Genomic DNA, 13,679 nt, shown 5'->3' on the forward strand with positions numbered 1-13,679 from the left:
GTTTCCCCCGACTCTAATTTCTGTTTTCAGAAGTAGACCGTCTCCTACCTGGAATCCAAATGGACTTTGCTACATTTCAACGTCGCTTGACTTGACCGCAACTTTCAGTCTAGTTAAACCAGGCTAAACAGACTCTAGCATCGACAGAAGAACACAATTAGCCTCCAACCCGAAAAAATGTAAAGCACACAGCGAGCTGCCAAAGTAAACGCATCCTCTCTTCCAAAATGCCAATGGGGGAAGAACAAGGCTGTTTGGCTCTACTGCCCCGGGTCTTAGGGTATAGACTACAGGCCATGGCCTCTATTTGTGTTGGGTGTCCCATAATCGGAGAATGATCCGTCCACTAATTGACCACTGTTCAGTTCCTACTCAGGACAACATCTTGAGATTTGGTTACAAAGAGGGCGAGACAGAATGCTAGAACGGGGGAAACAGAGGGACGATGAGACCGAGGGAGGCTACAGAGGAGAGGCAGACCGTGTGAGAGAGATAGGAAAAAGAGAAGTTGATTTTTAAAGTGTGTGTTTTTAGCGTGGCAGGTCACTGTTCTCAGACCAGAGAAGAGACTGGCCCTGGATTAGCCTGTTGTTGTTGTCGAACTCCGGGAGAGTTCGCTTGGCAGCACTGTTGGGATAATCCAAGTAGACATTAGCCGTGCATAGAGATGGGCAAGAAACAGACGCTGCTGGCACAGAGTATAACAAGACCACACCTGCACCCACTCTTAATTTAGCGTAGCTACTGTGTAAAGTAATTGTGCCTAGGGCCCAAATGAAATCACACACACAAAACAACTCTTTGTGTGCACTTGAGTCACGCCTGAAGTGGAGCCACTGATCACACCATTGTCTGAACATCTTGAGAGACAGGAAACTGTTTACCCGGTTTATCAAATCAAATGTTATTTGCCACATACACATGTTTAGCAGATGTTATTGTGGGTGTAGTGAAATGCTTGTGTTTCTAGCTCCAGCAGTGCAGTAGTATCTAACAATTCACAACAATACACACAACCTAAAAGTAAAGGATTTTTTTATTTTATTTAACCTTTATTTAACTTATAAAAGCAGGGTTGTTTTTGGTCTCTGTCTTGGTCAAATCTTGGTCACTTCCTCGTTAGGAGGTAAGTGGGGTGGCTGTGGTGGTGCTTGTTGACAATCCTACATTGTGTTTATGCTAGTGCTACTCCACAAAGGGCTCATTGTGGAGAGTGACTGCCCAGGAGAGGGGTCCAGGACTCGGCTAAGGGACTGGGGGACGTTTTGGGGCTGGAGGCTGGGAGGGGTCTTGTCCGTGGAAAGGCCAGACTGTACTGTACTCAGCTGACAGGGCTGGGAGACTGCACATGTGAGAGGAGTCCCGTGCTTGACTGCTCGGTGTCTCCAATAGTCCTCAATCTCCCACTGTGCTGTAATAGTATTATGAAAGGGATTTTTCATCACAAACTCAATGTTGTGGATTGTTACATTAGGGGAAAAAATTATGTCTCTAGAGAATTTCGTATTCCGAGTTTAAAGCTGAGATCTTAAGCGGCTTGGAAAACTGTCCACAGAATTTGTAATATTGTTGTTTTGGCCTATACTCTCCTGACCTCTCCCAAGGACACACGTTTGTTTACATCGACAGATGGCCTTACCTCCAATGGCATTCTGTCTCCTCTCGCTTCCTCTCTCTTTCCTTCTCTTAGTATGTCGCTGGAGCTGAAACTGTACACAGAAGCACCTTGTAAAAGATTGATTCGACAATGTATCCTATGACATACTGTACAGCCCATGTTTCTCTTCTCCTCTTTCACCCCCCCCCCCTCCTCCTTTTCTCTAATGTCTGAGAGTGACAGGACTCTCAGGTCAAGCTGACGCCGCCGTCTCTCTGAAGCAGGAACAGGCCCTCTCTCCCAGCTGTCTGTCCGCCTGCCTGTCAGATCCGGCTGTTGCGCTGGCCCCTCACCCTAGACTTAAGAGCCCTTCCACACACTACAGGGTTTTATAGGGCCCGAGGCACAGGCGAGACGCACAGAGAAAGAAAGGATTATCATAACGGCTAATTCTAGGTCTCTGCAAGTTTAGGCTAACTCTTCTGTGGAGAAAACTCAGGTGTCCATCAGTCAGTCAGTCAGCTGGAACACACATCCCTTTCTAGCACAGTTTTCTATGAATTGAGAGGGACTGTAGGGATAGGGCAAACTGGGCCTCTCGACCGCTTTTTGGGCGGGATAACCATAAACTGTCAGTCATTGACTTTCTTCACCAGATCAAAGAGCCTCTAGGGCTAAATTGCTCAATGATTGACAGGGCATGGTTATCCCGCCCATCTTGGCTTCTGTCGCTTATTCCATCACTAGCTGACTTGGCCCTGATACCTTTTTAATTTGGCCTCCCACTTTATCTCGTAATTCAGTATCGATGGTGGTTGTAAATCGTCATCTGTGGGTCTTCTGCACTGATGCTTAGGACCTCAGTGGCATTTTGGGTGCCTGTAATTCTGCCTGTTTGTTTTGAGTAGAGAAGGGCTTGGGGTTTGGGGCTGTCCACGTTGGTGCCTGCGTTCTTCTTGGTTGTACACACGTAGAACTCGTCAGTCACGTCCTTTAAATCCCGCTGCGCACTTGAGTTCATCCTGGGCTCTCCACCGGCTCGGTCTAAGGTCAGGAGTAGGTCAGACTGACCAAAAATGCCAAATTCTCCAAAAGCGTTTTTGTTTTGATGTGTGCATGATTGGGAAGAGTTGCATGACGACGATGCATCTCTCTGTAACGTGTGTTTCTACAAAGTGACTTTGTGAAAGATACTTACAGATTTATCCGTTTTATGGTCGTGTCGGCGCTCCACTATTCACTGTCAACGAGCCATAACCACACACACAAACCCATAGTGTATTTGTGTTTAACTGCATAGAAGATGGACTGTTTGGGTGAGCGTACACTTACCAGTTTTGTTGCTCGGCTAGTTCAATTGTCCCGTTTGTTTGTGCAGAGTAAAGGATGGAGGAGCCGTGTACCCATGCATAGCTGTTTATACGGCACAGCTAGCCATCGTTGAGTGGATTAAATGAAACGCTCTCGCTCTCCCTGTGTGATCCTGTGGCCCTGCGATGTTTACAAGGGGGCAGAACGGCGATCAGTACTGTCCGGGGAAATTCTGGAGATCAATGGCATCAAACACAACAACATGCTGGTGATGTTTTGAGTTTGTATGCGAGTTTGGTTACCCAGGTGTGTGTCGGGTTATGTCTGTATGGAGTGTTTACATCTGCATTTGTGTGTGTGTGTGTGTGTTCATCTTTGTAATACTAACTATACTCACTCAGTGATACTCAAATGGTGGGTTGAAGGCCTACGGTTTTAAATTGGGCTGTGACTAGAAACTGTTTATTTGGTGCGTCACAAAGTTCAAAAGATTTTAGGGGGGTGTGTAACAGAGCAGTAGTGGGTCACTAGCACTATCTGACCCTGCCCTGTCTCCCTCTCTGTGTTCTCTAGCCCAGCACACTGCCCCAGGGCACCATCAACATGAACCAGTGCTCTGATGTCATCGACGGGGAGTCCAGGACGGGTCAGAAGAACTCCTTGTGCGTTCTCACCCCCGACAGAGAGCACTTCATCCGGGCCGAGTGCCGCGAGATTATCAACGGGTAAGACATGCATCTGGCTAGGGCACAATGTAAGAAAGCTGAATTCTTCTTATTGGGAAAGTTCAGGTAATAGGGAGATGGCAACATCACACAACAACAGCACCTCTACCTACTTCATTTGTTGTGGCGGCCTCTCCTTCTCCCATTTACATTCGTACTGTTCTCAGTGGATGTCTTTTGACAAGTGGATGCACAAGCACAGGTTAGCGTTTTTCATCATGAATCTAGTTCTGGAGGCAGCTCTGCAGAGTATTATCTAGCTGGCACAGCCACAGTCGGATTTTAAACATCCTTAACCCAAACCTTAACCACACTGCTAACCCTAATGCCTAATCCTAATCTTTCGTCTTCATTTTAGATGAAGACGAAAAAGTTTATGAATTTTTACAATAAGCAATTTTGTCTTTGAAGTTGACCTATTTAAGAGGAAATCACTTCGTTCCGCCTCCAGGACAAGACTCATGACAATAAACATCAACCTGAGCCACAAGCAGGCATCCATCATATTGCTTTCACCTATAAAGGGAAGAATAAGAGAGGAAGTCATGGCGTCCAATGATTTGAAATACTGGAGTTCTGTCCTAGAGGTCATTGGACCTGTGGGGAGAAAGGCAGTCTGAGGGAAAGGAAAAGATGGCTAGAGAAAGTGTTGTTGCACAGCCTTGTGGGTGCTGTTCCATTGCTGTCTGAACAGCTCTGCCCCCTGCTGTCTCTATCAGGCAGTGCAATCTGCGCTCTCTCCCTAATTCGCACTGCAATGACAGTGCACATTCTTTCACTGCCCCCTGCCTCCTTCACTGCCTCCCATCTCCCTCATTCACTCACTACCTCTCTTTTATTAAGCCCCCTCACCAACCCTTAACCCTTAATACTTGCCTAGTTAAATAAAAACCAAAATAATAATACACTGCCCTACCTTGTACCTCCTGTCCATCCACAAACGGGATAGCACTGCTCTGCTAGCATCTCCCTTCCTCCTGAACACACACACACTTCTAGCTACCATTTTATGTCCCCGTAACAACTATAACACACTGTCCTCACTGTTAACAAACCACCCTAGTCCCCATGCCTCCTTTCTCCGTCAACCCCCCCATTTTATAATACACTAACCTTACTGCCCTCCCCTGCAAAGTCCTTCACGACCCACCTCTTGACACACTTCGCAGCGACCCCTCCCTCCTCCTGTACCTGGCTTCTTTGCCATCCTGGAAACATATTTTGGCCCGGGCAGTGTATTGCCATCTGATTTGGGGGGGGGGGGGGGGGGGGGGGAGCTGGGGCCAATGACAAACACCCAGATTAAGAGGATCTCTGTTTTTCTCATGGTCTGAATAAGCCTCTGGCTTTCCCCCCACCCCGCTACCCAGTCTTCCATAGAGGGGGATTAGGCCTGACACATACAGAATGGGGACAGCACGAAAACTCACTTTCAATCTCAAACTACCAGATTATATACTGTACAACAGCTGTAAAAAAATATATAATTAAAAATCAAATCGTAAACATTTTACAATTTCAGTCCATTTCAATCTTGGCACACTCAATGACTTCCTCAACAATTTTCTCAATCTTAATCTGTACGCTAACATGCTAAAAACATTCACTTGTCCCACGAACTAAGATCTATGCTGCTTAGGAGGTGCTTTACTAGTGGGCAAAGACGAATGCCAGTAGTACACTGAAATTAGATCTCTGCTATTCAATTTGTTGTTGGATTGGTGTTGAAATGACACCCGCCAAGGTTGTCTTGACAAAAGCCAGCCATGTTCCTGTAGTACTTTCATTAGGCCACAGTGTTTTAATATCACAGAGCAGAACCGTTGAATAGGCTTTCACACTCACAAGAGGATCGGGACAATGGGGGAATTGATATGACTTTGTTCTGTGCCATGGTGATGGACTTAGTGCTTCAATTAGTCACAACACAACCCTGGCATTGTTTAGGCCTTCGCAACCCCTACCGTTTTTATCAGCGTTATTCATTCATTTATGGAATAGTTCATGTGATTGAACGGTTAAATAGTTATCACATTTCTACAAATAGGTTTGCATCCTCACAAGTTGAACCTGAACTCCTATGAAGATATTCATTCATTCATTGATACTTCCCCACTGACGTATTGTGGACTCCCACTCCTACAGACTGGACGGGTCACGACTTGAAGCACATTAGCTGGATTGGTGTGTGATTTATGGGGAACAAATATTGACAAACACTGGACACCTTCTTCTGTATCCAGACTGACTATTGTATTTGGTTGTTGTGGGAAGTCTTTTTGGGGGGGGCTCGAAAGGTTGTAAATGAGACTTGTTTGAGTAGTGCACTGTGGGGATTCTCTCCGCCAATTAGTGGATGTGTAATTCAGTATATCTGAGGATATCAGAGAATGCCATGACAGAAGAAGTACAGTAGGTGTGGCCGGTAGCCTAGTGGTTAGAGCGTCGGGCCAGTAACCCAAAGTTTGCTAGATCGAATCCACGAGCTGACAAGGTAAAAAATCTGTCGTTCTGCCCCTGAACAAGGCAGTTAACCCACTGTTCCTAGTCCGTCATAGTTAAGAACAAATTCTTATTTACAGACTTGCCCAGTTAAATAAAGGTGAAATAAAAATCAAATCAAAGGTGTAGGACTAGGTGTTAAGAGTCTCCCAAATACAGTACTTACATGGGCACGGTTTCCCGATTAGCGACGGAACTTTAAATTCACAGGCGTTTAACCATACATCGTTCCTATAACTGACGAAGATGTCACACGTGTTTCCCAAAATAACACCTAGAGAGAACGTTCACCAAGTGCAGATAGGATCGAAGGAAAGGCAGCGCTACTTTCGGATTAGCTATCTCCCTTCAAATCTGAGCTAACATTATAATTATTCCACAATACTGACGTCAGATCAGCTCCTAGAGACCTATATGGCTGTAAATATTGAGGTGGCTTATTCTAATGCTTACCCTTTAATAGTACAATGATTTGGCACATCATTGCGCACATATTGTCACACATTATGAAATATATTGAGGCAAAAATTAGACAGCCTACAATTAGCAAAATATAACTTATTTAATTGAACATGAAATGTATTTCAATATGATTGAAATAAACTCAGCAAACAAAGAAACGTCCTCACTGTCAACTGCGTTTATTTTCAGCAAACTTAACATGTGTAAATATTTGTATGAGCATAACAAGATTCAACAACTGAGACATAAACTGAACAAGTTCCACAGACATGTGACTAACATAAATGGAATAATGTGTCCCTGAACAAAGGGGGGGTTAAAATCAAAAGTAACAGTCAGTATCTGGTGTGGCCACCAGCTGCATTAAGTACTGCAGTGCATCTCCTCCTCGTGGACTGCACCAGATTTGCCCGTTCTTGCTGTGAGATGTTACCCCACTCTTCCACCAATGCACCTGCAAGTTCCTGGACATTTCTGTGGGGGAATGGCCATAGCCCTCACTCTCCAATCCAACAGGTCCCAGAGGTGCTCAATGGGATTGAGATGCGGGCTCTTCGCTGGCCATGGCAGAACACTGACATTCCTGTCTTGCAGGAACTCACGCACAGAACGAGCAGTATTGGTGGTGGCATTGTCATGCTGGAGAGTCATGTCAGGATGAGCCTGCAGGAAGGGTACCACATGAGGGAGGAGGATGTCTTCCCTGTAACACACAGCGNCTCACTGTCAACTGCGTTTATTTTCAGCAAACTTAACATGTGTAAATATTTGTATGAGCATAACAAGATTCAACAACTGAGACATAAACTGAACAAGTTCCACAGACATGTGACTAACATAAATGGAATAATGTGTCCCTGAACAAAGGGGGGGTTAAAATCAAAAGTAACAGTCAGTATCTGGTGTGGCCACCAGCTGCATTAAGTACTGCAGTGCATCTCCTCCTCGTGGACTGCACCAGATTTGCCCGTTCTTGCTGTGAGATGTTACCCCACTCTTCCACCAATGCACCTGCAAGTTCCTGGACATTTCTGTGGGGGAATGGCCATAGCCCTCACTCTCCAATCCAACAGGTCCCAGAGGTGCTCAATGGGATTGAGATGCGGGCTCTTCGCTGGCCATGGCAGAACACTGACATTCCTGTCTTGCAGGAACTCACGCACAGAACGAGCAGTATTGGTGGTGGCATTGTCATGCTGGAGAGTCATGTCAGGATGAGCCTGCAGGAAGGGTACCACATGAGGGAGGAGGATGTCTTCCCTGTAACACACAGCGTTGAGATTGCCTGCAATGACAACAAGCTCAGTCTGATGATGCTGTGACACACCGCCCCAGACCATGACGGACTCTCCACCTCCAAATCGATCCTGCTCCAGAGTACAGGCCTCGGTGTAAAGCTCATTCCTTTGAAGATAAACGCGAATCCGAATCCGACTTTTTGCCAGTCCTGTCTGGTCCAGCGACGGTGGGTTTGTGCCCATAGGTGACGTTGTTGCCGGTGATGTCTGGTGAGGACCTGCCTTACAACAGGCCTGCAAGCCCTCAGTCCAGCCTCTCTCGGCCTATTGCGGACAGTCTGAGCACTGATGGAGGGATTGTGCGTTCCTGGAGTAACTCGGGCAGTTGCCATCCTGTACCTGACCCGCAGGTGTGATGTTCGGATGTACCGATCCTGTGCAGGTGTTGTTACACGTGGTCTGCCACTTCGAGGACGATCAGCTGTCCGTCCTGTCTCCCTGTAGCGCTGTCTTAGGTGTGTCACAGTACAGACATTGCAATTTATTGCCCTGGCCACATCTGCAGTCCTCATGTCTCCTTGCAGCATGCCTAATGCACGTTCACGCAGATGAGCAGGGACCCTGGGCATCTTTCTTTTGGTGTTTTTCAGAGTCAGTAGAAAGGCCTCTTTAGTGTCCTAAGTTTTCATAACTGTGACCTTAATTGCCTACCGTCTGTAAGCTGTTAGCGTCTTAAGGACCGTTCCACAGGTGCATGTTCATTAATTGTTTATAGGTCATTGAACAAGCATGGGAAACAGTGTTTAAACCCTTTACAAAGAAGATCTGTGAAGAATGATCTTTGAAAGACAGGGTCCTGAAAAAGGGACGTTTCTTTTTTTGCTGAGTTTATATTGGCCTAGGCTGTATAGCCTACTGTATTTGTATTTTAAAGCGGTCATCTTGGTTTTCATTTGAAGCATCTTTTTATCCTTAGCCTTTTTTTTTGCATAGACATTGACAACTTTTGTTTGTAGCAGTGGTCACAGAGGTGACATAAACATATATAGATTCTATATTTATCAGAGATCTTCTGTGTATGAAGTGACACGGGGGGGGCGGCAAAAAAGCATCTAACGATGGACTTAGCTGTTCTACGAGTGGTCTGAGGCAATTGGTAAATGAGTGTCTGAGACACACATGTACTGTATTTCACAGATCAGAACCAGTGTTTTCCAAGTGGTAGGACCAGCTGGCAGGTCACAGCCTGTTTGTTTTCGGGTTGTGACTGGGTCACGTCTAGGAACGGTGCTTTTTTTAATTCAGTGGCTCGTGGGAAATCTCCAAAACCTATTGATGGGTCTTAATTCACAAAAAAACGTTTGGGAACCATCAGCCTGGAGTTTTGTCTTGTTTTTATGTTTGTCACTAATGAGTGATTTTTGCCCCTTTGATCGTCTCTGCAGATGGCAGGAGGCCCTGACGGTCTATCCCCGGACCAACAAGCAGAACCAGAAGAAGAAGCGCAAAGTGGAGCCACCTACTCCTCAGGTACCATGCCCTCCACTCTGAGATTCTAATTAAGTACTGTATACTGTACAATGTATTGGATATGTGGTCTCCCTATTGCAGGGTTTCCCAAACTCGGTCCTCGGGACCCCAAAGGGTACACATTTGCGTTTTTGCCCTAGCGCTACACAGCTGATTCAAATGATCAACTAATCATCGAGCTTTGATCATTTGAATCAGGACCGAGTTTGGGAACCGCTGCCCTATTGTATAATGTACTCCAACAAACTGAATAGTCTTACTGTAACAGGGTGTATGGTGGATATAGAACCAGTACACTAGCTTAAGATGAATCATAACGATTAGGTATAATGGACTGGTTTGGTATGAAGTCATGTTATTGTATTGAATTTAAGAGGCCTGTATGATAACATGACAGACACTTTTGCCCTGAGGGGAATTTAAATGAAATGTCCATGTCAGTACATGCTTACACTACAGAGGTTGTCTCTGTTAGAGAGTTAGATACATCAACAAAAAAAGCGAGGGTAACGTAAAGGTAAGAGGTTTTAATGACTAGATGAAGTAATGGTATTGAATATCCTCCTCTACAGACCACACACTTTGCGGTGCGGTTTGTTATTTTCCTTTCTTCCTTTCATTTTGATGTGATGCCAGATTTGTGGCGGGCGCAGAGACTGGCTCCGAAGCTCTTTGTCTGGGTCTTCTAATGGCAGTGGACCGAAACAGACCAACCCCCCCCCCCCCCCCGCACACTCTGAGTCTAGTCGACACTAACAGCCTCATTTGCTTAAGGGAAAACACAGACAGAGGGGTGACCCTCACTTTTATGCCATGTTGGCCTCCCAAGTCCTGTGTTCCTGAAGTCTGCTCTGCACAGCAGTGAGTGTAGCTGCTTTCTGTCTGTCTGTCTGTCTTGCTATGTCTAATTGGCTTGTCTGTCTGCCCCCTCTCCCTGTGCCCTCCCTTTACCCACTCGGTAGCAGTAATTGCTGGTGCTGGCTGGCAGCATTCTGCACAGAAACCACAGAACAAATGCAGGGGCCAAAACTGGGTTGACAGTGCTCTGCATCAGGAAAAGAGCCAGTGGGGGCCAGAGTTATTGCTCGTTCCTACAAAACACTGTCTGCCTGACTTTCTGTACTTCTCTTTTATATGTATGTACAAGTATGGTATGTGTCGAGTCAATGACACTCATTGACATTTCTGGCGGAATCCACTTGCAGATATACGGTACAATGAGTCAAGGCCAAGCCATGTAATTAAGGTTGTTTACTTGAGAGAGTGACGTCGCTTTCATTGCAGGTTCCAGATCGGTTTCCGTCATCGTCGCATCCAGGTCTGACCAGTGCTGTTTGCTTGATCTCTGTACCAGAGCGTAGTTATAGGAAAGAGGTTGTCACATAGGTGCATATTCAATGTAACACTGAATGTCTCTCCACTTCCCCATTTACTAAAAACAGTGCTAAGAAGCCATTTCCACCTGAAACCTCTCCACCCACTTACACGTGTCTCACCAGAGATTCCTGTCTGCTCTGTAAATACGTAGGCACAGAGAAACATCTGTTTGCTTTCTGGGAAGTGGTTCCAAGGCAAACAGCACCTGACAAGGAGAGGTTAAGTCCATTGTATCTTGACAGGCCATTCTGGTGTTGCTGGCTTTTCGTGAGAGTGGCCAGAAACGGTCTTTCTATGATCCTCTCGAGTTGAAAAAAAAACCCTTGGGACAGAAATGCGATGTTTGCTCCTCCAAATCCTTGCTCCTGGCTATATGGTCTTGAGTAGCAGGGACTTTGAGGCAAGAGGGAAGACAATCTGCTCCGCCATGGCAAGGGGCCACCGGCAGGGCATTAGTGGCTCCGTGTCCTGTTCCAGGCTTCTTGAATATTCAACCCTGTTGAGAAGACCAACCTCTGGAATGGACCCCCATAAGGTTCCGTTGTCAGGCCCACCTGACTGTGAAGACTCACTGTTACTGCTGAGGAAAACATTTGTTCTTGTCACATACAGTGGATAGGTGCAGTGAAATGTGTTGTTTTACAGGGTCCTGGAACAAAGTAGGGTTAAGGGCCTTGCTCAAGGGCACACCAACAGATTGTTCACTTTGTCCGCTCGGGTATTAGAACCAGTGACCTTTCGGTTACTGACCCCAACCCTCTAACCACTAGGCTACCTGCCGCCCAATAGATCCACCCCCTAACTGCAAAGGCTCTGTGTGATTTGCAGGGTGTACGAAGTCCGAGCTGTCATTTTTCCACCAGAGACATGAACGGACATGCTTTGAGTTGAGCCAAACTGGATGTACTTCAATCCTGAATGGCTACACAATCCCATTCTCAAACCTTAATCCCAATTCCAATCAATCCAGGTGGAAGGGGATCAAAGTGGATACTCTTATACATTTTTCTTGTTTCAAAGGCAGTAGTTCAGGGTTTAGTGGCATGCCTCCATATGTGCTGTTTGAGAGGGGATTGGCCGGAGATAGCAAGGGTGTATTCAGATTTTATTATCTCCGGCCACACGTAAACATATCCCAGGGCCTCCTGAGTGGTGCAGCGGTCTAAGGCACTGTATCGCAGTGCTAGAGGCCTCACTACAGACCAAGGTTCGATCCCAGGCTGTGTCGCAGCCGGCCGCGACCGGGAGACCCATGAGGCGGCGCACAATTGGCCCAGCGTTGTCCAGGTTACGGGAGGTTCTGGCTGGCCAGGATGTCCTTGTCCCATCGCGCTCTAGTGGCGGGCCGGGCGCATGCACGCTTGCCTGTATGGCGTTTCCTCCGACACTTTGGTGCGGCTGGCTTCCGGGTTAAGCGAGCAGTGTGTCAAGAAGCAGTGCGGCTTGGCGGGGTCACGTTTCGGAGGACGCATGGCTCTCGACCTTCGCCTCTCCCGAGCCCCATCGCTGCAACTCCTGTACGGACAAGACTGTAACTACCAATTGGAAATCATGAAAAAGGGTAAAAAAAGTACCCCCCGGAAGAAAAAAAACATATCCCAAGAATATAGTCGCAGGGAAAGGAGGAAAGAGCGGTGCTGACGGAAGTAAGAATTATCAGTATCGCAAAATACTAAGAGTCATGAAATGTACTCGCTGTCTACCTTTTTATTATCCATGATTACATGCCAAAACGGATTTGTTTTGTGTGTATGTGTACTATATGTACTGAATGCAGGTATTTGTAAAAACCATAAATGAGCAGGGACTTTACAGTAAATATACTGCCTTGTTATTAACAAGCATTTGAAGACATTAAGTATGAAGTCAGGCATAAGTCGTCACATCTCTATCCCACAGAATGTTTCCCTTGTCTGTTCTGTCCTCTACAACAACAACAGGTGTGACTGCCATGAAGGAGCTCTTTGTTCTTTGTTGAGCTGTCTGTCTGCCTCTCTTTCTTTCCCTTTGCCCCTCCCTCCATCCCTCTTAAGTCTGTCAATCTGTGCTGTTCTGTAATGAAACAATACTCTTTGTACATACTGTCTCTTCGCAACATTTTTATTGAAAATGCTAAAGGAACTCTTAGTCATCGGAATACATGAAAAAGCTCCCCAAAGAAAGAGATGCTGAAACACATGGACTCAATAGATGGTCATGATTCGTCTTCATTGTTGACATGTGTAACGATTGCATTTGTCTCTTTCCTCCTCCACTGAACCCTCTTGCACTCTTGTCTTTCCCTCTCTCTCCCTTTTACCGTTCTCGTTCCCCCTCTCCCACCCCCCACCTCTACCCCCAGGAGCCCGGCCCAGCCAAGGTGACAGTGACCAGTAGCGGGGGCAGTATCCCCTGCCTGCCCAGCAGTATAGCCAGTGCAGAGCGGGTGCCGGCCAGCCGCTCCACCCTGTGGCAGGAGGAGAGGTGGAGCAGGGCATCCACCATCCCCTGCAGCCGCAGCGCCTCCTGTCTCAGCCAGCTGACCCAGAGCCACCCGGGGTCAAGCGTCACCAGAGAGGGTGAGGAAAGACTGGAGACGCACTTTCACCAAAGCACCTGAACCAATACATTTTTGGGTGTCAGCATATCAGTCATTTTGGTTTTTAATCAACATCCAAGGCAGTTATTGAACGCCAATGTTGATATCCAATGTTGATATCCTCGCTCTGTGTTCATGTACACTATCTGGCCAAAAGTATGTGGACAACCATTCAAATTAGTGGATTCGGCTATTTCACATCCGTTGCTGACAAGTGTATAAAATCAAACACAACGCTATGCAATCTCCATTGACAAACATTGGCAGTAGAATTGCCCGTACTGAAGAGATCAGTGACTTTCAATGTGGCACTGTCATAGGATGCCACCTTTCCAACAAGTCAGCTCGTCATATTTCTA

At 46.5% G+C, this 13,679-nt stretch overlaps 1 protein-coding gene across 5 annotated transcripts in view; it reads left to right on the forward strand.

The window, feature by feature from the left end:
- The window catches only part of si:ch73-103b11.2 (trichohyalin), a 105,321-nt gene that overhangs the window by 57,698 nt on the left and 33,944 nt on the right, over positions 1-13,679 (forward strand). For all 5 annotated transcript variants that reach the window (XM_024008071.2, XM_024008069.2, XM_024008072.2 and 2 more), the window contains exons 4-6: positions 3,482-3,633; positions 9,281-9,365; positions 13,084-13,300. In XM_024008071.2, the coding sequence (XP_023863839.1) occupies positions 3,482-3,633; positions 9,281-9,365; positions 13,084-13,300 (454 nt within the window). The remainder of the gene's footprint in view (positions 1-3,481; positions 3,634-9,280; positions 9,366-13,083; positions 13,301-13,679) is intronic.

The sequence above is a fragment of the Salvelinus sp. IW2-2015 genome, linkage group LG18 (genome assembly GCF_002910315.2).
Source record: "Salvelinus sp. IW2-2015 linkage group LG18, ASM291031v2, whole genome shotgun sequence".
In the NCBI taxonomy this organism is placed as follows: domain Eukaryota; kingdom Metazoa; phylum Chordata; class Actinopteri; order Salmoniformes; family Salmonidae; genus Salvelinus; species Salvelinus sp. IW2-2015.